This window comes from Chiloscyllium plagiosum, unplaced genomic scaffold (genome assembly GCF_037043375.1).
Source record: "Chiloscyllium plagiosum isolate Xiang-an unplaced genomic scaffold, Cpla_swu_hap1 HiC_scaffold_1, whole genome shotgun sequence".
Classification (NCBI taxonomy): Eukaryota; Metazoa; Chordata; class Chondrichthyes; order Orectolobiformes; family Hemiscylliidae; genus Chiloscyllium; species Chiloscyllium plagiosum.
In genome coordinates, this window is record NW_028270139.1 from 96698017 (window position 1) to 96722172 (window position 24156).

The 24156-nt window shown below is 41.4% G+C and overlaps 1 protein-coding gene across 6 annotated transcripts in view; it reads right to left on the reverse strand.

Moving 5' to 3' along the window:
- LOC122554926 (sodium channel protein 1 brain-like) overlaps positions 1-24156 on the reverse strand; it is a 159199-nt gene that overhangs the window by 30017 nt on the left and 105026 nt on the right. For all 6 annotated transcript variants that reach the window (XM_087989221.1, XM_087989215.1, XM_087989229.1 and 3 more), the window contains 4 exons: positions 16042-16314; positions 11028-11081; positions 6223-6360; positions 932-1045 (listed from right to left, as the gene is read on the reverse strand). In XM_087989221.1, the coding sequence (XP_087845347.1) occupies positions 932-1045; positions 6223-6360; positions 11028-11081; positions 16042-16314 (579 nt within the window). The remainder of the gene's footprint in view (positions 1-931; positions 1046-6222; positions 6361-11027; positions 11082-16041; positions 16315-24156) is intronic.

The window sequence follows — 24156 nt, forward strand, 5'->3', positions numbered from 1 at the left end:
TGTAAGGTTAGAAAATGAGGCAGTAAAATAGCAGTAAAGGAACAGGTTTGGATTATAATCTAATTAGATGCAGAGGGAAAATAAATAGAAGGAAATAAATAAAAATAAAAATAAAACTTTCTGTAAAATTTCAGCAATTTAGGCAGCGAGAAACAGCGTTAACATTTCAGGTGGATGAAGAAGTGCAACTCACTAGGTAAATGCCTGCTTTCTGCTGTCAGGTTTCTGAGCCATTCAGTTTATTGAAATTAATTCTTGTGAGTTGTAGCATTAGTGAAATGTCAATGCATGGGAATAGGCCTTTCGCCACCTACTGGTGACAAGACTTGATCCATCACTTGAAGAGGGAGACCTTAATCACTGAAGTTTATCTTAATGGCAAGACTCTGATTTTATTGCCTCTCACCTGACTAATTTTACCTGTTCACCATTTTTCTCGCCATGTTGGGGACTGCAAAATCCAAAAGTACGCACTACACAATATCAGCCTGCTCATGGTGTATAGAATAGTCACCAGGTAAGTTTGTGTCTATTTTTGTGGGACTGGGTGGAGCTGTAGCTTCTCCATTCAGTTCCTCCATAAAATCTACTTTGACCATTGCTACCCATAACTGCCTCAACTCTTCCTGAGGCTTGGTCCTTTCACTGTCTGGCACACAAGTTCACTCAGAGTCAAAACCTAACCCATAAACATGGATGAATTAATAAATAAATAAGGAACCAGACCAACTCTTGCAAGTGCCCAGGTCGAAGCATCTAACAGCATGATGAATATGGAAATCAAATGTACAAAACTGTTCAAATTAATTTTTTCAGTTTCAAAATTACAGCCTTTTATGGATGCTTTACAGCTGGATAGTAGCTATATTTTGTAAAATAAATGCATTTTATATGTATTTTTATGAAGCAACCTCTTTTTGTCAAAGCGTACCTTAGGAGTTGGAATTTTCTTAAATGGTTTAGTCTTAAACAGACGCTTAAGTGTGCCATAAAACCTTCTTTGATCTTCAGTTAGAACTGTGACTAAAGCTCCTTCTTTTCGTGACTGCAACAAAAGCAAAAGGAAATTCAGAAATGCATAAACTAAGACAAAATCTGTACTTATCGCATCATAGATTTCAGCTCTTATTACAGCATTTTAACAAAATATTGTCTGCCTTTTGTGATACGTGCAATTTCTGTTGTGTTTTCTTTCGTTTATCAGTATTCCCAATGATAATATCCTTGACAAAGAAATACAAGTCTGGTTTCAATTACTAAATCATACAGGATAATCCATCATTAAACTCAATTCCCAATGTCAACATAAATAAACAAGATTAAGCAATGCACATGAGGTGCTTCAACAAAATAAAACAAATTTTAATTGCTACAGTGAAGGTTCACATTTGGATTCAAACAAAGAAAGACAATAGAATTGACTGTAGAAGCTGATACTGGCAAGATTTATATCTACATTTCTTTGTTTTTTGGATCAGTGCATGCATAGATCAACTGGTAGAGGTCTTCTCTAACATCTTCAACTCTCCCTGAGGCAGGCCACTGTCCCTGGCTGTTTCAAGAGGGCCAACATCATCCCTGTGCCTAAGAAGGCTCATGCAGCATGTCTCAATGACTACTCCCCAGTGACCCTAACGTTGGTGGTCATGAAGTTCTTTGAAAGGTTGGTTATGGCATTAATCAACTCCAGCCTCCCCACTACCCTTAACCCACTCCAATTTGCCTATCGGACCAACAGGTCCATATCAGATGCCATATCACTTGCCCTTCACTCCTCCGTAGGACATCTTGACACCAAGAACAGCTACGTGAGAATCTTACTCATTGACTACAGTTCAACCTTCAACACTATTATCCCCTCGACATTGATTACTAAACTTAGTGATCTCGGACTAAGCCCCACTCTCTGCAACTGGATCCTCAGTTTCCTGACCCATGGGCCACAATCAGTGAAAATTAGGCACTATATGTCATCCTCACTAACACTCAACACTGGAGCCCCCCAGGAGTGCGTACTCAGCCCCCTACTGTACGCACTGTATACCCATGATTGCGTCGCCAAATACCAGACTAATGCCATTTACAAGTTCGCTGATGACACCACCATAGTCAGATGAATCTCAGATGGCAATGAAACAGACTACCAATGGGAGGTGGAAGACCTGGAAAAATGGTGCACTAAGAACAACCTAGCTTTCAATGCCAGCAAAACAAAGGAATTCATTATTGACATTTGGCGGGCTGTTAGATTAGATTACTGACAGTGTGGAAACAGGCCCTTCGGCCCAACAAGTCCACACCGACCAGCCGAAGCGCAACCCACCCAGACTCATTCCCCTACATCTACCCCTTCACCTAACACTACGGACAATTTAGCATGGCCAATTCACCTGACCTGCACATCTTTGGACCGTGGGAGGAAACTGGAGCACCCGGAGGAAACCCACGCAGACACGGGGAGAATGTGCAAACTCCACACAGTCAGTCACCTGAGGCGGGAACTGAACCCGGGTCTCTGGCACTGTCAGGCAGCAGTGCTAACCATTGTGCCACCGTGCCACCCATTAAAAATGACATGCCCCCTATACATTAACGGCACAGAGCTGGACCAAGTGTGTCAAGCTCCTGGGAGTGGTCATCAACAACAGGTTTTCTTGGCCTGTTCATATGGACGTGCTGGTTACAAAGGCCCAATAACATCTCTTCTTCCTCAGTCAGCTAAGAAAATTGGCATGACGGCCAAACTTTTATGGGTGCGCCATCGAGAGCATTCGGGCTGGATGTATCACTACCTGATACGGCAACTGTACCATTCAAGATCAGAAACGGTTACAGCGAGTGGTGAACTCAGCCCGGACAATCACCCATCCATTGAATCCATCTACCAGGCCCGCTGTCAAGGAAAGGCCGCCAGCATTCTCAAAGATCCATCCCACCCTGGCAATGCTTTTCTACAACCTCTACCATTGGGGAGAAGGTACAGAAATCTGAACATATGCAGCAGCCGGTTTTGAAACAGTTTCTACCCGACTTGTTGTTAGAATACTGAACGGACTTACAGACTCATAGCATTCGCCTGCACCTGTGTTTTGGTTTTTGCTGCTGTTTACCTATTATTTACTTATCTATGCTATTTTACTCTGTGATCTGCCTGTAATGCTCACAAGACAAAGCTTTTCACTGTGCCTCAGTACACGTGACAATAGCTTCAATTCAATTCAATTCAATTCAGTGCACTAACACACTGGAAATGGCATTTCTTAGAACAAGTCTTGGGAAAGAATCATATAGTCATCTTTCATCTGAATTTGAGAAGATAGTGATACAGTTAGCCATGCAGACATATGGTGGCATTCAATTCCTCAAAATGCTCACTGTGTAAGGCGTCCACTTGATTTTAGTTAATGTATCCCAGCCCTTTGCCTTTCTGTTCCTGAGGGATAGCAAACCTCAGTTTTGGAGACATTGGTATGGCTACTTTTTCAAACAATAGCAATACCAGTGGACCTCCCAATGGCAGCACTATGGCAGTGCCTATCAAATCCCTATGCTAGTAGGCCCTTTAGAAGTATCCTAATCACTGCATTTGAATTGCATGAAAAAAAAAACCTGTGAGAATGGTGAGAAACTGATATTACTGGTTTGATCAAAAGATGGTACTAACCATTTTTGCAAGGTCTGGTAAACCCCAGTTGGTTATGATTGCAGTATTCTTTCCTTTCAGAATCCTGATTGGCAGAAGGTCATTTTACAATGAGTCAAAGTTTCAAATCAGCTGTTTGGAGATTAGAGGCTATCTTCCAACATATATTCTCCAGTTCATTGACATGGACAAAATATATAACGTAGGCCAGCCTGCAGTGCCAAGTTTATCATTCAGTTATCAAAGTTAAAAGCCATCCCTAAGGGTTTTCAGTTTTGCTGCTCTAAATTCAAAGCATACCTAATTAATGTTTCCAAATCAAAAGATGCAGAAGTGATTATAAGCAACAAGAATTTGTTTTTAAGTATTGTTCCTTGGACCTGGATATTTACAGGAGGGTAAAGAAGGGGTTGGGTTAAGGTTTTTAATAGCTGGGATATCTGGAAATATGAGTAATTTTAAAACTGACGCTTCATTTCAATTTTTTTGTCTCTATTTCATAATTGACAGCCAGCCAAGTTGAAAGGGATGATCGGGGTAATTGCACGCCTACGGCATTTGGCGTAAACCATTGGTCACATTGTTCTTGATCCATTTAGACAGCTGAAACTTGGTAATGGTTATGGGAATGCTTCCACCTTAAATGTTTGCAATGATGTGTGCAAACTTAGGAAGTAAGAAATTGTTCATGTTTTAGTGTTTGATACAAGTTAATATGGAAAACAAACTTAAAAGCTACTAAAGATAACTACAATAACATAGAAATAAATAGTATAAATAGAAATTAAGAATAAATTATAACTTATTAAATTATTCATTTAACCTAATTGAATTAATTGATAAAAATAAGTTGATTAAATGATAAAATTAAATTGGATTGATTACATAAAATGCTAGTTAACTAAGTTAAAGGTGAAATGCCTCTTTTTATCCTTGACCAAGAATGCAGCTCCCTGTGGCCATTCGCCCAGTGTACACTAAAGGCAGTACCAGTGAAACATGCGGAACTGTTAAAAAAAAATTCAGAAATCTTCTTTGGAGAAGTAACCGCTGCCCCGAGAACCCTCTAAGATCTGTGATCCATGAGTCAAGGAAAAGCTGGCCTGGTTCCATTAAAAGTGAGATTTCGGAGATGTTTGCTCTAGCCATGGAGACATCAAATTGTGTGCAGTTTAGATTTCCACACCAGCAAAAGTTGGGATCCTGGGAATAAGTACAGCTGGAACTCTGGACTTTTCTGCAATACTTTCTTTGCCATTGCAGCTTGTTTCTCTACCTCTTTCTCCTCCTTTAAGATGTTTACTAAAACTATCTTGTCCTAGATTCTGTTCCTCAGCCCTAATGTTTCCTTACATTTTGTTTGTCTACCTCACCACTCAAATGTTTCAATTGATATGAAATTCCTGTTCTTGTCTGTTAAATATGGATAAATATAGATGAAGCTCAAAACAGAAAGATGGGAATTTACTATTTCAGTCTCTTTACATTTGTTAATGGCATGATAATTCTTAACTCAAACCAACCAACCTCACTGTCAATGGGAATTCACTGTTACAAGTCTGAACTGTTATCCCTTTAAAGCTTAATTGTTGTTGAAGTTTTTTTAGAAGCATTCTCTTTCTGTCTCTTAAACCAATCTTTCTTTTCCCTCTCTTGATCTGGCTTTCTGTAGTTTTGATGACATTGAATCTGATACACTAACGGACACTTCCTGGTTGCGATTTTGTGCTGCTCATTAACAATACTTCTGATTGGTTAAAGAAACTCTGATAACTCAGGATGCCTGAATGGAAAGGGACATTTTTTGTTGCTGAACACCATAATAGAGCCACTACTCCTGACATGTAAAGACTAGTCCCATCATGGGTTAGACAGTTCTGCAGACCTATCCCTAGCTCTGCTTTATAAAGAACTAACCCTCCATGCCCTTTGAGCTGCCTACTCACTTGTTTGGGACACTTCCAAATTATTGTATAAATTATAGAATTATCTGCTAACTATAAATTATGACCTAATGTTATTCAAATATAATAGTTTGAGCCTGCAAAACACATGCAATGAGATAAAGTGCTACTGCCCCATGTTACCCTTCAATCTGAGGGGGCACTTGTGTAAATAAAATATATTAAGCTAAAGTCCTTTGTTTATAAATGCAATTTAAATTTTAATGCTAGTGATGAACAGTTGCCCTTCTTTTTTACATTGGAAAATGTTGGATAATTCAAACTCATTGCAAATATTCTGCAGCTCTCATTTCAATTTTTCATCAAGACAGTCCAATGCTTAATTTATGGCACAAGAAGGTCAAGAATTATCATCAAATGGAACTTTCATTTGTTGACTTCAATCATTATCACCTAAATAAGCACAATGCCACAACAATATGATACAGTTGGAATCTTAAAATGAGTGGAGTCCCAAGCTTGACATATCTGTAATTGTGTGAATCCTCTGCACCTTAGAAATTTGACTAGAAACTAGTTTCTATTTGAATTATGCACGTTAAAGAGTGATTTTTAAAGTCATGTGTCATTTTTGAACTATTATCAAAATGCATGAGAGAGGAACACAATACTCACCCTTTTATGCATGGTGTTAAAGTTATCAATAATTATACCAATGAAAAGATTCAATGTGAAGAAAGTTCCAATTACAATAAAAGCTACAAAGTAGAAGAGGCTGTATGGATTTGCACCCATTTCAGGCTGTAGGTCAATCTGTAGAACACATTACAAATATTAATGTGAATGCACAGTAAAATTGTCAATACATTGCAAGATTTAAAAAAAAATCCAAATTGCCACTAACTTGGCAAACAATTGATATCCGTCTTTGATAATCTTGAGGCAGGAGAGACAACATTCCCACTGTTGATGGGACCTTCTAACATACAAGTTGCTGGTGCTATATTTAAGTCAAGATGCATACCACTTTAAAAGCTGAAAACCAGGAACTATCTCACCCATTGTCCTTTTAGGAAATCAAAATGCCTCAGATAGGGAATCTGACCCCCTATTTTCAGATGGTGACATGGAGGTTCTAATGGATGGGATGTTTGAGAGGAAGGCCACTGTCTACCCATTAGACCACCAGGAGGTCAGGGCACCAAACATAGCCAATGTAAACTGATAGCTGCCTGATCAGTGATGGCTCCAGAATGAGAAATTATGCACAGCAGTGCAGGAAAACATCAATGATCATTTGTGCTGTGCAAGGGTTAAGTAGCATCATCTTCTCTCAGCTACCTCTCACTCAAACTCTGCTACTGCACAACCGCCTCACTAAAGCTCATAGACTGCCAACCTCACTACTGCATGTAGCATCTCCACACAAAGGCTCTCATCCACCTCACTTTCCATGGCTACTAACCCATCTTGCCTTTTGGCTAAAATGTTACTCAACCTATAGATACTGGCAGCCTTTAATTAAGTGCAAACTGAGAGAGCTGTAAGAAATTAACTAAGTGCTATAATCCCATGTAGATGGGTGAAATGGTTATATGTGCCTGTGTATAAAGTAATCTGGCAGGACCAGGCAGATCAAAGGTGTTCATGAACTCCAAAATGAAGTCCTAAAGGGTTGTATTGGATGCTGAGTTGGTCCCAGATTATCCAAGATGGTTTATTGATGCTGACTTCTGTAGATAAGAGGGAGAAGAGAACATTGTCCATGGACTATTCAAGGACATGTTTGTGAAGAACGGTATCCACCAGGCAACCACTTTGACTTTCAAGTCAGGAAGTGTTACTGTCTAGTTTCTCAAGAGACTAGGGAAGAACTACACACTGCATAGAAATGAGGCAAGTTGGTGTGTTAATGAGATGCAAATACATATTTGCCACTTATCACCGAGGTTCTGATCTTGTCATTGAAACCTTAAGACAAAAATTGAAATCGGAAAAAAAATCTTGCATTGGGAATTAGATTATTCTAATCTTGCTGTATTTTCCCACATTTCTCACCATTGTCTACATTGCTCAAGGCATGGCAAAATTCCAGGTTTAATTGTTTCCTGCCTTGAGCCTAGCAGCTAGGCACCAGTAGGTAGCAGACATTGGCTTTATGGTTTGCCAATTGAAAATTGTCTTCTTGTCTTCCTCAACCTTCACCAAGCTCCTCTCGAACGTGAACAGCCCACTAATTGGAAGCAAGCAGGCTGATTCCCCTGACCCGGCCTTCACTTTAACAATTCCATCCAAAAGAGACTCTGACGCTCCAGGGAAAACATCCCCAGCCTGTTCAGCCTCTCCCTATAGCTCAAATCCTCCAACCCTAGCAACATCCTTGTAAATCTTTTCTGAACCCTTTCACGTTTCACAACATCTTTCCGATAGGACGGAGACCAGAATTGCATGCAATATTCCAACAATGGCCTAACCAATGTCCTGTACAGCCGCAACATGACCTCCCAACTCCTGTACTTAATACTCTGACCAATAAAAGAAAGCATACCAAACGCCTTCTTCTCTATCCTATCTACCTACAACCCCATTTTCAAGGAGCTATGAACCTGCACTCCAAGGTCTCTTTGTTCAGCAACACTCTCTAGGACCTGATCATTAAGTGTATAAGTCCTGCTAAGATTTGCATTCCCAAAATGCAGCACCTCACATTTATCTGAATTAAACTCCATCTGCCACTTCTCAGCCCATTGGCCCATCTGGTCCAGATCCTGTTGTAATCTGAGGTAACCCTCTTTGCTGTCCACTACACCTCCAATTTTAGTGTCATCTGCAAACTTACTAACTGTACCTCTTATATTTGCATCCAAATCATTTATGAAAATGACAAAAAGTAGAGGGCCCAGCACCGGTCCTTGTGGCACTCCACTGGTCACAGGCCTCCAGTCTGAAAAACAACCCTTCACCACCACCCTCTGTCTTCTACCTTTGAGCCAGTTCTGTATCCAAATGGCTAGTTCTCCCTGTATTCCGTGAGATCTAACTTTGCTAATCAGTCTCCCATGGGGAACCTTGTCAAACGCCTTACTAAAGTCCATATAGATCACACCTACCGTTCTGCCCTCATCAATCGTCTTTGTTACTTCTTCAAAAAACTCAATCAAATTTGTGAGACATGATTTCCCATTCGCAAAGCCATGTTGACTATCCCTAATCAGTCCTTGCCTTTCCAAATACATGATATCCTGTCCCTCAGGATTCCCTCCAACAACTTGCCCACCACCGATGTCGGGCTCACTGGTCTATAGTTCCCTGGCTTGTCCTTACTACCCTTCTTAAACAGTGGCACCACGTTAGCCAACCTCCAGTCTTCCGGCACCTCACCTGTGACTATTGATGATACAAATATCTCAGCAAGAGGCCCAGTAATCACTTCTCGAGCTTCCGACAGAGTTCTAGGATACACCTGATCAGGTCCTGGGGATTTATTCACCTTTATGCATTTCAAGACATCCAGCACTTCCTCCTCTGTAATTTGGACATTTTGCAAGGTGTCACTATCTATTTCACTACTTTCTAAATCTTCCATATCCTTTTTCACAGCAAATGCTAATGCAAAATATCCGTTTAGTATCTCCCCCTTTTTCTGCGGCTCCACGCAAAGGCTGCATTGCTGTTTTTGAGGGGTCCTATTCTCTCCCTAGTTATCCTTTTGTCCTTAATGTATTTGTAAACACCCTTTGGATTCTCCTTAACTCTATTTGCCAAAGCTATTTCATCCAGAAATACTATTTTCAAAGACCAGCAATTAAAAATCCCTGCCCAGGAGTCGGCTGTAAGGATACCGCTTATGTGAAGTAAATACTTTTAGCCCCAGTGTGATAAGTAACCAGTGTTGTGTACTGTACTGCTATGTATACATGCTATTCAGGAGATTTATTTTCAAAATTTAAAGCTTGTTGCTTGATCAGTCAACCTCTGCCAGAGGATACTTTTTAGATGCAGCTTCTGCCTTGATGTTATTGATATTTTTACACATTTGCAGAGAATTTAATGCCAGCTCATTAATTACTCCTGGTCCTGTTTGACATTTTGACATCTTGATACATTGTACTGGGAAGGAGTTCCCTGAAATGCTGTTTTTCAAAGGTACAACTTACTTTGCTCTAATGAAACGTGTTATTATTATTATAGATCACTATAATTGTTCTTCCCTTTCTTTCCTGAGACTATCAATTCCCTCTTTGCCTCAGTGAGCCTTGTTTCTATCAGCTACAGACAATCTATATCCATTGACCTGCTGAGAGTCTTCTGCCATACTGCTGATTGTGGCCAAGAGGACCCACATGATGGAAACATTCCCATGTTCTTCTTTTCAGATTATTTGATGTTTGAATGGCAGCTCAGCTTGTATTCCCCATTGCCCTGCTGCCCAATTATTTTCATTTCTCACCCACTTACACAGATTATTTTCACTCATAGTTTTTCTTGTAAACTTAACAAGGTCAAGTGCAGTGGCAAGATGTAATGTCATGCCAAAGGAATTTAAAGGACGCCTTTGAGAAAATTATTGCTTGTTGACAAAACAAAAGTTATAAGTATGGTGTTTTTAGCTTTCATCAAGGAGGAGTAGGCAGAGACACTTGACATACTGGAGCAGAGGCTGGAGAAGTCCATCACATCTGTACCATTCTGGCTCTGGCTTGTGTACATCTGCTGACTTCATAGACAGAATGGCATCTTCCATGGAAATCCAGGTCCAGTAAACTGAATGACTGCTGGATATGTGCACGGACCTGCATTACATTGCTGTAGCCATTGATGCTCAGCACCTGGATGATGAGGGAACTTGACTTCACAAGGAGACAGGGCAGTAACTAGGAGGTGCCAACCAGAGGAGGAACCAGAGTCAGGTCTTCTAGAACTCTCTTCTCAGGAGCCTCTAAAGCTGCTGACTCCAGAGCTGCCGACTCCCTCCACCTCCATACTTTAGAAATTCTCAACTCTGCGGGAGCTCAAACCAAGAAGGGTGAGCTTGCATCTGACCAAGACACTCTGAGCAAGTTTGGACCCTCAAGCCAGGAGTGCCTCCAGATTGTCCATCTAAATCTTCAGGGTCAACAGATTCCACTTTTGGCCAGACTCTCTCCAATTCAGCTGTGGACCCTGGTACTGCACCAAGATATGGTTGGGAGGAAACAGACAGCAAAACTTTCTGAGAGCACAAAGGTGGCACATGTGACAATTTATTCTAAGCAGAATATTGTATTTGTCAATATACATTCACTTTACATCACTAGCTGTGATCAACTGTTATTTCAGTTGCAGCTACAAGAATTAAGCTAGAGATGGTACCCATCTTAAGATTAAACATAAAGCTGGAAGACTTAACATCACCACACCCAACAGCATAATGTCAGCATAACTAGCAAAAATATAAAATATAAACTCAGTGCTTCAAAACACAAGATTCATAAACTTACCCCACGAGTATCAGCAGCATTTGCCATAATTTCTAGCCAACCTTCAAATGTTGCCTGTAAATATAAAAACAAATGCAAAATAATGTGATTACCATGAAATTTGTAAGCATTTTAATATTATACCTGAAACGAATTTTTCATGTAGAACTTTATTTTATTGCTGAAGCAATTTTTCTGAGGCAAGGTCATTTCCTATCTCTCCAAGTGTTACTGAGCCTATGGAGTATTTCTGTCACATTCTGTTGTAATTTCAGATTTCCAGCATCCACAATATTTTGCTTTTTGAATTCTCCTTGGCATCTAAATTCCAGTCTTTCTAAATTACTATGTCTTGTACTTCCATTACTTGTAAAATGCTCTGTCTTCCATGGACTGCAACATTCTGGTCTGTTTCCTATGCCACCTCGGTTAAGTTGGATATTATGTGTTATCCTACTGCAAGGTATGGATAACCAATGTAAACTGCCTTCACCTTGTGTGAATTATGCTTTAATAATGCCTGCTCAGTTAAAAGGCGTCAAGAAAAGGCAACATTCCAAACCCACGACTTTAAGGAATCAGGTAGTCAAACAATACTTTTATGTTCAGCACCTTGTTGTCTATTTTACAGCCAATTGCTTGTTTTCAGTCTGGGTTTTAGGACCTGTTACTGAGCGCAAAGATAGACTTTGTCAGAGTCCTTGGTTATAGACTCTTAATAACTTACTTCAAAGGGTCTTCAACTAGGCTTCAAAGAGTCTTCCCAGGATGATGTAAATGTGGCAAATTCCACAACTGTCAAGTATGCATCCAGCTTACATTTTGCAAATTTTCAGACAGGCCATTCATAGCCAAACTTATCCAGTTTAGAACTCTACTAAGCAGTGCTGATCTTGAAATAAAGATTTGAGATGAAACAACAGAGAAAGGAAACAATTCAATTTCCCAGCAGAGACATCCTCTTCAGATAAACAATATTGTGTCATTGGGATTTGATTTTTATTGCCCTACTGAAATGGAGAATGAAATACAACACCTGTGACCTAAGAAGAAACAGAGTACAGTGATAAAAGGAATAAATAGATCAGAATTCCTCCCAGCAATAAAAAGAGTATTGTGAATGATGTAATTAAAGCAATTTCAACAAGTCGACATTTAAAGGATCAATTAAGTTGTTGATTAATGAGAGATTGGGGTACAAAAGAATGAAATTTATTAGAAAAAAAGTCCTCATGACAAGTCCACTAATCCTAGAAGCAGATCCTAGGTGAAACTAAATGGACAGATAGCAGCCTTGTCTTCTAACCTCCACCAGACGGCCTGTCAAGTAAAGCAGTCCAGCAGCGATTTCTTGTTAAGCTCTCACTGCCAGCTTCAGTAGGTTTCCATGTTTAAAGAGTACAGGATTCAAAAAAGCTCAGATCATGTCACTTAAACGGACCTCAAATATTCTTTAAGGGAATTTATGTCTGCTACATAAATTTGTGACTCCCATACTGCAAGTTAAGGACCTGGAACCAGACAACGTGGAACCTGTCGAATTCAGTACTAAGTTCAAACAGCCTCAATAAACTACGGTTTCCTACACAGGTGAGTCACAGCAAGCCTTCTTCCTCAGATGGGAAGACTTAGATCATTCAGAAATAGGGGCAGGACTTCTGCCTGTCACTTATAAAGCTTTGTGAAGTCAACAAGATCTAGCAAAAGTCTGGCAATAGAAATGCCAACTTTCCAGGGTTACCTAGGAAACTACAACAATTAAAGACTAATCTCCTGGTCATTGCTCAAAGTTTTGCAATATTCTAGATTATTCTTAGCAATGAATACAGTTTTTAATTCATAATTCCTTTGAACAATTTTGCTCATTAATTTAAAAATATTGAATATGTCAAACAGAGACTGTTTAACTGATAGGGAGAAAGTGAGGACAGCAGGTACTGGAGATCAGAGTAGAAAAGTGTGGCGCTGGAAAAGCACAGTCGGTCAGGCAGCATCTGAGGAGCAGGAGAGTTGACGCTTTGAGCATAAGCTCTTCATCAGGAAGAGCTCAAGAATAATGAAGAGCTTCCTGATGAAGAGCGTATGCTCGAAATGTTGATGCTCCTGCTCCTCAGATGCTGCCGGACTGGCTGTGCTTTTCCAGCACCACATTTTTCGACTCTGTTTAAATGATAAGCAAAAATCATTTACTCAGGTAATGAAGGGATTATTTGCTTTCCAGTTGACTGGAGAAAGATGCTGAACTATGAAATGGAGAGTTGGATAATCAATGACAGGACTGGACGGGAAGTGTTGTTGGAGACAGAAGGTTTTGTGATGAACGCCTGCAGGATTATGTCAAATCAGATTTGGCAACTGTTGCTTAATTGAGGTTGATTTGGATCAGGTTGTAACAAATGTAAAGACTGCTACTCCATAATCAGAAAGTTACAGTTCAAAATTTGTTCCTGTCTTAACACACAATCTAAAATGACAAAATGTTGAGGGAGCGCACAATTGTCCATAGCATTGGGTCAAGTGTTCACTCCCAGTTTGGATGTGCAAAGATAGGAGAATTTTTGGCTCTGTGAGCCTGCCCTTTAAAAATGGCTGCCCAGAATTTTCAGACAGGATGGGTGCAGGCTGGGTTAGTAGGTGACCCTGGAAGAACAGAGAGGGCTTCTTACTTTTGAAGCCAGGCTGGACAGATGGCCTGTCATGAAGATCTACCGTTGTGGCAGCAATTTTAAAAATAAAGAATAAATATGAAATATCCTTCCAGCGCTATCTCCCACACAGTCAGGCATTTTCCACGCTAACCCATTCCTCTGCTTTCCTCCCATAGCCCATCATATCCTGATGCCAATGTATGCCCACTGACTAACCACTCTGGCCCCTCATTCCTTACATAATAATTCCTATAGACCCATGCCAAGATTTAGACAGATAGCTTCAAAGACAGTTTTGACAATTCATTCCTATAGATCTGTTGACAGATCCAATGATAGGGATGGGCTTATGCATGGCTTACAAACAATTATGTCAACTTTTACTAATTTCAAAGGACACCTTGCCTCCCCAAAGGGCACCTGATGTCTACCAAGAGTGCCTCAAGACCAGATTCAAAAGAGGATTTTACCAATCTAAAGAAATGCATCAACTTCACACCTAAGCTCTTAGCTTCAGATTCAGCTCTGACAGGTCTAACCTGCACACTTTGGGTTAAACATTCTAGGACGACCAACATGTCAATTTGATGAAGGCAGAGTTGAGAACTAGCTGTCTCCATGAAATTCACATATCATATTCCACCCCATTCCTGTCTGGTAAAAATGGGATGTTCGGGAAAGGGATTGCCGATTTCATGGCTGATCCATCATTTTTGCCATGATGGGGATGTTCTCATTCGCGGCAAAAAGTTGAGCCACTATCTCCCGTCCAAAGTCCTTTTCCCTGTTTAGATAGACGTACAAAATACCATGACATTTGTGTAAAAGGAGCAGGAAGTTCTCCTGGTTTCTTGGCAAACATTCAGTTCTCAACGTAGACCCGCAAATAAATTAACTGGTCATATGCTTCTGTGGGACATTGCTCTGCTCAGACTTGACTGCCAAAAACAACAGCAATTCATTGGCTGAGAAGTATTTTTGAGATAGCTTAAGCTCAGGAGAAAAAAAACTGTATGAATCAAGTTTTGGCTTTGGCAAATGGTGTGAGCACACCTTGAGGAAGAAATTATCACATCACTTGGGGTGACAGCAGCTGCAGTAAAGCCACACTTTTAATCAAGAACAAATTGCTTTGACAAAAAAGTTATTCAATGGCTGTGAAAAGCTTTGAATGTTTTGAAGCTGTGAAAGTTTCTTTATAAATCCATAACAGGAGAATTAGCTGTTTGCTAATTTTTTTTAAAAAAAGAGACAGGATTTGAGTAGACAACCATAAATTCTTAGTTTGCACAATGCTATTAGTAAAACTTGCTATTAATAGCTTAACAGTATCCTTGAACATGATATCTCCAATACAAAAAGGGCCACTGGTAATATTCACGACTGAAAAACACTAAATACAAGTCCTTTATGCTGTAAACTTACCAGACCATAGGATTGTTTTCACATCAGAGAGAGACAACTGGTGGTGGTTTAATCTGAGGGTCACCACACCTCAGCTGAGGGGAGAGGTTGAGAAGGAGAGTGCTTTGAGGGAACTTCAGCCAATGCAGGAATTGAACCCACACTGTTAGTATCACTCTGCATTGAGAGCCAGCTGTCCAGCCAACTGAGTTATTTCCTTTATGCATCTGCCACAAACATTGAACCATAAATGGTGCCAATGTTTGATTTGCTTTTCTACTCCGAGGATGCAGGCTGGTTGGCTCAATTGACTTGATGGCTAATGCATGGCTCAAAATAACATCAATGGCATGGATTCAATTGTCATTCCATTGAGATAGACTTGGATTTATCTCCTTGCCTTACTCTTGTGTGGAAGGCAATTGCAAAAGGAAACTGCCATGAAATCTAAATCAGGAGCAGGCAATTAACTGAAAGCTTGCCTTTTGGGCAGAGCAAAATGACCTAGAGAATATATAATGAATTGGCCGTGCTAAATTGCTCGTAGTGTTAGGTAAGGGGTAAAAGTAGGGGCATGGGTGGGTTGCGCTTCGGCGGGTCAGTGTGGACTTGTTGGGCCGAAGGGCCTGTTTCCACGCTGTAATGTAATCTGTAATCTGTAATCTGTAAATGATGTATAAAGATGTGCCTTTACACTACATTTAAAACAAAATTTAAAGTGAAATTCAATTTAATTAGCAATTTTAGCAACAACATGGAATAACATATAATTTCTTCTCAACTTTGCAATTTATTAATGCATGCTCCAAAGCCAGAAAGCAAAGAAAATTTGTGAATAGATTCCATAGCATCCCTTGGGTTGTCATAAGGTTATGAAATGTTATTCATTCACAGTTGATATAAATTCCTCTTGAAAAGCAGAATGCAGAATATCTTAAATCATAGATTAAAAATCCTCAGCAAATGTATCTTTGCTTACTTACCACCTGCAGGAGAGCCATGTAAGCAGCTAATACGTTATCAAAGTTAATCTTGGGGTTGACCCATTGGTATCCGAGATCTTGATATGCATTGCATTCAGATCGATTATTTACAATACTAATGGGAAGACGGTCATTATTTTGATCCACACATTGGAAGAAAGTTCCACCAAAGATCTGAACACCAACAATGCCAAATATCAGCCAGAATACAAGACATACGAACATGACATTCGAAATCGATGGTATTGAAGCAACCAAGGCGTTAACAACAAGCTGTAAGGCAAAAATAAACCCAGTGAATTGTATATCCTGCAAAATGAACAAAAATAAATTACTTTGACAACAAATCTTCAGTGCACAAAATTATCAAGAATTTTATTTAGTTTTAATTGGGATTGAGCATTGCAGGCTGGGCTAGCACTTTTTTGTTAATTTCTAAATTCCCTAACTAAGATCATATTAGCAATGTGATTTACCCAAAATTGTTACATGAGTATCATCATTGTCATTTAAATAAATGTCAAAGTATTAGTACTGTATATTTAAAAAACAACAATTTATATTTTGGTAATTTAATAATGTTTGCAAATACTTTGGGAAAATTTTAATATAAATAAATACAAGGCAGATGTTTACATCTGTCAAACTATCTTAAAGACGGGGAGTATTTAAACTAGCCCCTCCCACCGCCCAGCAGGATCAGGGCAGAACTGGAGATGTAACTTAAGGGGTAAGTGTACTGCTACACTACTCCCTCATGGACATTGTAACACAGATGTTTTCTTGGCTATGAGGCTGACTTACGCAAGAGCCAGAAGTCTACTGGGCAGAGGAGCAGCTGCAGATTGTCCTGCTCAACAATCTCAAGAAATCCACGCAGGGATAAATATTCTACATTCTCTTCACTGGGTGCAATACAACACAAGAATTTTCTAATGAAGACAGAGGTTAAAATAGGACCTGACAGTTAAGAATCAAAGCTTAGCCAAAAAAGAAATGAGCCAATTTCTGGTTCAAGAGTCTGTGGGCTTGACTCTTTAAAAAAACATGCTGGATGAGTCCCCTGCTGTGGAAGAAAGCTGAATGAGCATCATATTTATAATGATGTACTGAAAACCATCCTGAAGGAGCTGAGCAAGACTACGAATGTCACAGTAAAGTCCAATGCTCTGCACAACTCCAATATCTGAGATGATTCAACATACAGCAGTGCTACCAAGCTGATAAGTTACAGGTAACTTATGACTCTTTTATACGGACAGAAATCCAGTGGAATTTTTGTGTGAAAAGCATGATAACATAATATCTGGAAGAGCAGCTTTAGCTCTCTATCTCCTGTCATTTGTATACATGCATGCACCCAGGTGCACTGGAATTTAGCAGGTACTGTACTTCAGAATGGTGTAACTCAACGTCTGTCACAAATCCCTGCCACCCGCACCAAAACTATGTTGCATTTGCCCCAAACGAATTATGGATTTCAAGCCTGTAGTAACTGTCTAATATTCTGTTTTGTTTAAACATGAAAGCTATTTCCCACTCACTACAAATCACTTTGCATGATTTTTAAAAAATGTAATATGGTGTATACTTATTGCCTAATAGCCATTACCTTGTTGGGATGGTGACCTTGATATTTAACTCTCACAATAATGGTTGGAAAAGAGCTAGTATGTGTGTCTTATGTTGTGAAATGCAGAATCAGTGACTCCAACCTGTCGCACATGAATCTGTTAGCATTTGTGTGCTGGAGGATATTGGGAAAGCTAAGTATCACACCATTGAGAAACAAGCCTATCATTTACATATTTAAATAATTTGCCCACAGTACAATTAAGGGCCCAACATGAAATTCACTGCTACTGGACAAGTTTTCTGTGGATCAGTTTTGGTAATCTGATGATTGAGCAGATAGGGCAGCAGTATTTTGAGGTGATACAGACATGTTAATTTGATTTGGAGAGAGACAGCTATGAATAGGAACTTAGATTCCTCCCATGAAATCCAGGAAATCCAGGATACCCAGAATACTTTGCACTGAGGAATAATGTGGACTTTGCCAGACAAGATGTCATCAGAAGATATCACTGTTCTGTGCTGGTAAACAGTCCAGTCAGCAGATTAAGTTCCAGCAGTATCTCTACATATGGCTGTTTAAGTCTTCACAATTGTTAAGCTGTGCTTACAATTTTGAGCTTACATTATGTATCATGTGTTTCCACGGAAGCCCTCTGCATCTGATACCAGACAGGCACTTCGTAAACAACTCGACTTTTCCCTTGGTCATTTGTCTGGAAGACTTTTAAGTATGGTGATGGGTTTTCTGATGTCAGGTTGACCGAAAAAGATCCCTACTACTCAAAAGGAATAAAGCTCAAAGTGAATTAAAGTCAAAATTTTAATCAAATGATAGAATTTGGTTTTCCACTTTCTGACATGATGAGTGGAGAACTCAATCAGATAAAAGGCAAAAATTAAAATTTGCTTTCTCAGGTGATTGTGTGGTAGCGGTTAAGAGCTAATAATGAAAAAAAGAGGTCACAGTGATTTGGTGATGGGAAAAAAATGTTCCGTTGTATATAAAAGCACCTCTGGCTATAAAATGAAATTGTCTGTGCCAAGATAAATGTCAGTGATTAAGTTCTCCTTCTCCAGTTGGTGGGTCAGGTGTGTCACCATCAAGTTCAAGAGAGGCTTATCCACATGCATTGGTAGCTCATATGCCAAAAAGAATTGAAATGAACTTTTAAAAATGTTATGGGCATCGCTGGCTGGCCAGCATTTATTGCCCATTCCTAGTTCCCGTTGTGAAGGTGGTGGTGAGCTTCCTTCTCAAACTGCTGCAGTCCATGTGCTGCAGGTTGACTTACAATGCCCTTAGGGAGCAAATCCCAGGATTTTGATCCAGTGACAGTGAAGGAGCACCAATATATTTCCAAGTGGGGATATGTGCTGCTGAGATGTGAGGTTGTAGATGGTAGTGTTCCCATGTATTTGCTGCCCTTGTCCTTCTAGTTGGATGTGGTCTTCACCTTCCTAATTAACTCTGCAGGGATAGGGGGGCAGGTGGGAGAGTGGGATGGGGGTCTCCAGTTACCCATGGTAGTGAGTGGGGGAGGGAAGGGAATGGAAGGGGGGGTGTTGCTTATTCTGGTGAGTACTCTGGTTAGTCCCCTGAGAGTGTGACTGGTGAATGTATGACACTCAGTCTGGGCTGGGTGTTGTTCTCCAGTCACTCCCAGGATGGGGTTGGGTATGTGTGTTTCAGTCACTTTGCAGGGAGAGGGGAGTATGCTCCAGTCAGTCCAGGCGACAAGCGGTTCAATAAATTGAGGGGATGGCTTTGTGCTTTAGTCAGTGCAGTGTCTTGTGCTGTAGTCAGTCAATCCAGGGCCTGGGTGCTAGTGTGTCGGGGTGTTGGTTTGCAGTCAGTGTAGGGTGCCGAAGGATCTTTTCAGTGCATCAATCAGAGTGAGGCCAATTCTTGTCTAGGACTTGGCGTCGAGGAGGTTGGGAGCCGATGAAGTGGGGCAAATGGTCACAGAGATGAACAGAGGTTGCTTGTTGTAGTTGGAGATTTGGAAGGTCAGTGATGGAGAGCCTATGGTCGTATAAGGAGGTTAAAGAACAACAGGGTGCAATGGTTTTGGCCAAGGAGGAGTAACACTCAGCAGAGACAGTGGCATCCTGATGTCCAGGGGCTGGCTCCGGGCGAAAATTGAGGATCTCAATGTTTGCTGGTGTTAGGAAGGAGGCAGGACAAAGGGGCACAAGGGCAACAAGGATGACAAACCAGTGAGGATTCCACAGAATGGAGAGAGATGGCGAATCAGTGAAGATATCAGAATGGAGGGAAATAGTGAATCAGTGAGGATGTAACAGAATGAAGGGAGAGGGTGAATCAGTGAAGATATCAGAATGAAGGGAAAGGGTGAATCAGTGAAGATATCAGAATGGAGGGAGAGGGTGATTCAGTGAAGATATCAGAATGGAGGGAGAGGGTGATTCAGTGAAGATATCAGAATGGAGGGAGAGGGTGATTCAGTCAAGATATCAGAATGGAGGGAGAGGGTGAATCAGTGAAGATATCAGAATGGAGGGAGAGGGTGATTCAGTGAAGATATCAGAATGGAGGGAGAGGGTGATTCAGTGAAGATATCAGAATGGAGGGAGAGGGTGATTCAGTCAAGATATCAGAATGGAGGGAGAGGGTGAATCAGTGAAGATATCAGAATGGAGGGAAATAGTGAATCAGTGAGGATGTAACAGATTTGAGAAAAGTAGTGGGCCACATGGGGCTTGGTACTTGAAAGGGCCAATAAATAGCTGAATCTCACCATTCTGAAAGAGAATCAACCTTACTGTTCAACACTCAAAATGGCAACAGCAGCAACAAAAGGGACAGGAATTTCATATGGGACAAGTAACAGAATATGCCTGTTATGATGTCCCTATTAACCAGGAGTCCTGTGAGTGGATGATCCAGAATGTTTGCCTCTGTAATTACTTCTTAAAGTGCTTGAGTAATCATATTCAAATGAGATCTTTTGAATGCCACGAGCCAAAGTACATTTTCACCTGATGGTCACTCCATTCCTCTGAAGTCTGCTGTGAGCAATGTAACAAAGGAGGCAAATGCAATCTGTAAGCTGCTGTGTTGGTGTAGGCTGCAAGTTCTGGCATTCTGGCTGGGTACCATCTCACACAAGGGGAGAGTGGCAGGAACTAGGCAGTAAGGGGAAAGGTGGACATGTTTACTTGCAATGTAACCGTTTTGAGACCACTTCACAAGGGGTTCTGCTTGAGCCTCCCTCAATGCCAGCTAACTAATGCCTATGGAGATATGCGCTGGCATGCTTCCAATACCCCAGACAATGCACACTGCCACTGAGCACACATTATCCTTCCCCATGTAATTATCAGATCATCCTTATCAGTGACCAGATCTGTTCATGAACAGCCAAAATTTCTGCAGTATAAATGAATAGATCTTCGGCAAGTACACCAGGGGGTATGTGCATGTTTTCCAGGCAGCTGTCACTATGACTACATTTTGGAACACTCACTGAGGTCCACATCTTTCAGGCCCACTCGGGGTTGGTTGGTGACAAGGGAGACCTCCTTAAAACCCTGGCTCATGGCATGTGTCAGTAATCTACAGTAATCTGGCACTGAGGAGAAGCCATAATGTTGATCAAGCTTCCACAAGGCCCATTGGAACATAGACCACTAAGCTCCTGAAGATAAGGTTCGGATGGTTCGGCTAGTCAGGTGGTGAAATGCAGTGCATCCAGTGTGTCCTACATTATAGTTGCCTACTGTATCCAACTCAACCTGATGTGACAAAGTGGGGTTTTATTGGGAGAGGACAAGATGGAGGAGTGTGAGGTCTCCTCTGGGGTAGTCAAGGAGGATCTTCACATATATTCTTTGTAATGGGGGAGGCTACTGCATAGGAGCCAAAGGGTTAGAGTGAGAGGAGAAAGATTTAAAAGAGACCTAAGTGGCAACTTTTTCATACTGAGGTGTGTATGGAATGAGCTGCCAGAGGAAGTGGTAGAGGTTGGTACAATTACAACATTTAAAAGGCTTCTGGATGGTACATGAATAGGAAGGGTTTATAGGGATATGGGCCAAGTGTTGGCAAATGGGACTTGATTAATTTAGGATATCTGGTCAGCATGGACAAGATGGACCGAAGAGTCTATTTCCGTGCTGTACATCTCTATGACTGTATGACAGGGCAGGAGGCATGTGAAAACCTCATAGCCACCCACTTCTGGGGGAACTGGGTGAGAGTGACGTGTTGCATTTTGATTTGTTATGGACAGGCTGGCTGTGGAGGCATTGTGTTCTCTACACAAAGTGGACTGAGAAGGGTTTCATTTTCTGTCATATTTGCTATAAAAACAGAACTCATTTCATCCCTGGATGTGACGTGATAATTCCGAGGCAAGAAATCCCCTCCCTAATGGCATTGTGAGGCAACCCACAGCAGGTGGACTGCAGTGGTTCAAGAAGGCAGCTCACCATCCCCTTCTCAAGGGCAACTAGGGATAGACAATAAATGCTGGCCCAGCCAGTGATGCCCATATCCCACAAAGGAAAACTAAAAAAATGATGGCAAGCTGAAAGAGCCTAAGCTCTGATGGACCTGCAGCTGCTACAAAGTGTAACAGATTTGAGAGAAGTAGTGGGCCACATGGGGCTTGGTACTTGAAAGGGCCAATAAATAGCTGAATCTCACCATTCTGAAAGAGAATCAACCTTACTGTTCAACACTCAAAATGGCAACAGCAGCAACAAAAGGGACAGGAATTTCATATGGGACAAGTAACAGAAGGAGAAAGTGAGGACTGCAGATGATGGAAATCAGAGTCGAGAGTGTAGTGCTGGAAAAGCACAGCAGGTTGGGCAGCATCTCAGGAGCAGGTGGATCAGCCTTTTGGGCATAAGCCCTTCATTAGGAAGCCTTCCTGATGAAGGGCTTATGCCCGAAACGTCGCTTCTCGTACTCCTCGGATGTTGCCTGACTTGCTGTGCTTTTCCAGCGCCACATTCTGGACTCTCACACACACGCAGAACTGCATTATTCCAGTCCATCCCTCAATGAAAGAGAAGATCAGGGAGCACTCAGATTTCTCACGAGTCTTACCTCCAACTTGATGTTATTAGTCCCACTCTGCCCTCTCCTCCCCTCTCTCCCCTTACAGTCCTGTACAATGTTAGGATCCAACTCTGTACTGGAGTCATGGCACACGTTCTCAGTGAGTGAGTTTTCTGTATATGAGGTGCGCAAACATGAATACTTCACACTATCCACCACTAAGTAATGGTGAGAGACACCTTTCAGTTGTGCATTGCCTACTCACTATTGAGAATGAAAAGTTTCATGGGAGGCCATGAGAACTCTAGCCATAGAAAAGACCTTTGGTTTCTACACCCTGTGGATGACAGTCACCTCTCTGCAGGATTTGCACAAACTACCTTGTGAGGAACCAACCCAGGGCAATATCCCCTGATGTGCAATGTGTGCATCACCTCTGCATCTTTGACTGGATTGCCCAAAGCCAGCTCCATAGTTCATTGGGTTATGAGATAGAGTACAGGAACACTCACTGCTTTCCCAAGGGAAAGGCCATATCTCAGGAGGCTGCTGCACAGGAGTCAGTTCAAGTGAGACCAAAGCAAATGTTACTGAAAAATAAAAGAGAATACACATTTACATGCCAATGAGGTGTCTGCAAAAGGATTCCTTCTTTCTTTGCAGATTAGTTAATCTAGGCATGGGCCTGACATCCACAGTTGTTGTGGAGTCACTCAGTGACTGTGAAAACTGTCAGATCATCCAAGTGCTCAGGGCTGAGAAAAACCTCTGGCTGCTGAGTGTCTCTTGTAAAGATGGCTCAGCCTGACCTGCTGCAGGTAGTGTGGCCACTTACAGTGGGACGATGGAATGACCAAACATTTTGGAGTGTCCTAAGATGAAGCTGTCAGGATTCACTGTGGGCACCACCCTGACTCCTTGAGCAGAAAGAGCACCTGGAGGAAGATTGAGCTGCCTCCTTTCTCCCTTTTATCCTTGCTATTGATACACAACGTTCATGCCAAGGGTGATGGAGGGCAGCTCCTTACACCTATCTGAAATCCACTGAGCTTAGTGAGGTCTGAAACTCCAAGGCCATTGTCACCCTTTCCATGAAGGCAGCCAGGCATTTGTCAGAGCCACAGCAGGACACAGAGGATGGATGAACTCCCCCAGTCTTGTGAGAACCTCCAGAGTCCCAGTCTGATGCTTCCCTCCCTGCCTCTGCAGTTTGACCTTGTCACTTATGATCAAATGCAAGAGCACAACTTCTGCCTTGAGCTGTGTGCAGATGCTTGATCTTTTCTGTCACCTGAGCCTCAGAGACCCAGGTCATTTGTTCCTCTGTTGGCTGTGGACAAATGGTAGGGATATGTTCACCAGGCTGTGTTCATGCATCTAAACTAGTAACAGCACTAACTGAAATGATGGGCTCTATGCTGGTGGAAGCTGTGGGTGAACAGATTGCTGGGGCAGCCCTTGTGTCTCCTGGCATTTAGCTGTCTGTTCACTGCTTGTACCTGTGGGAG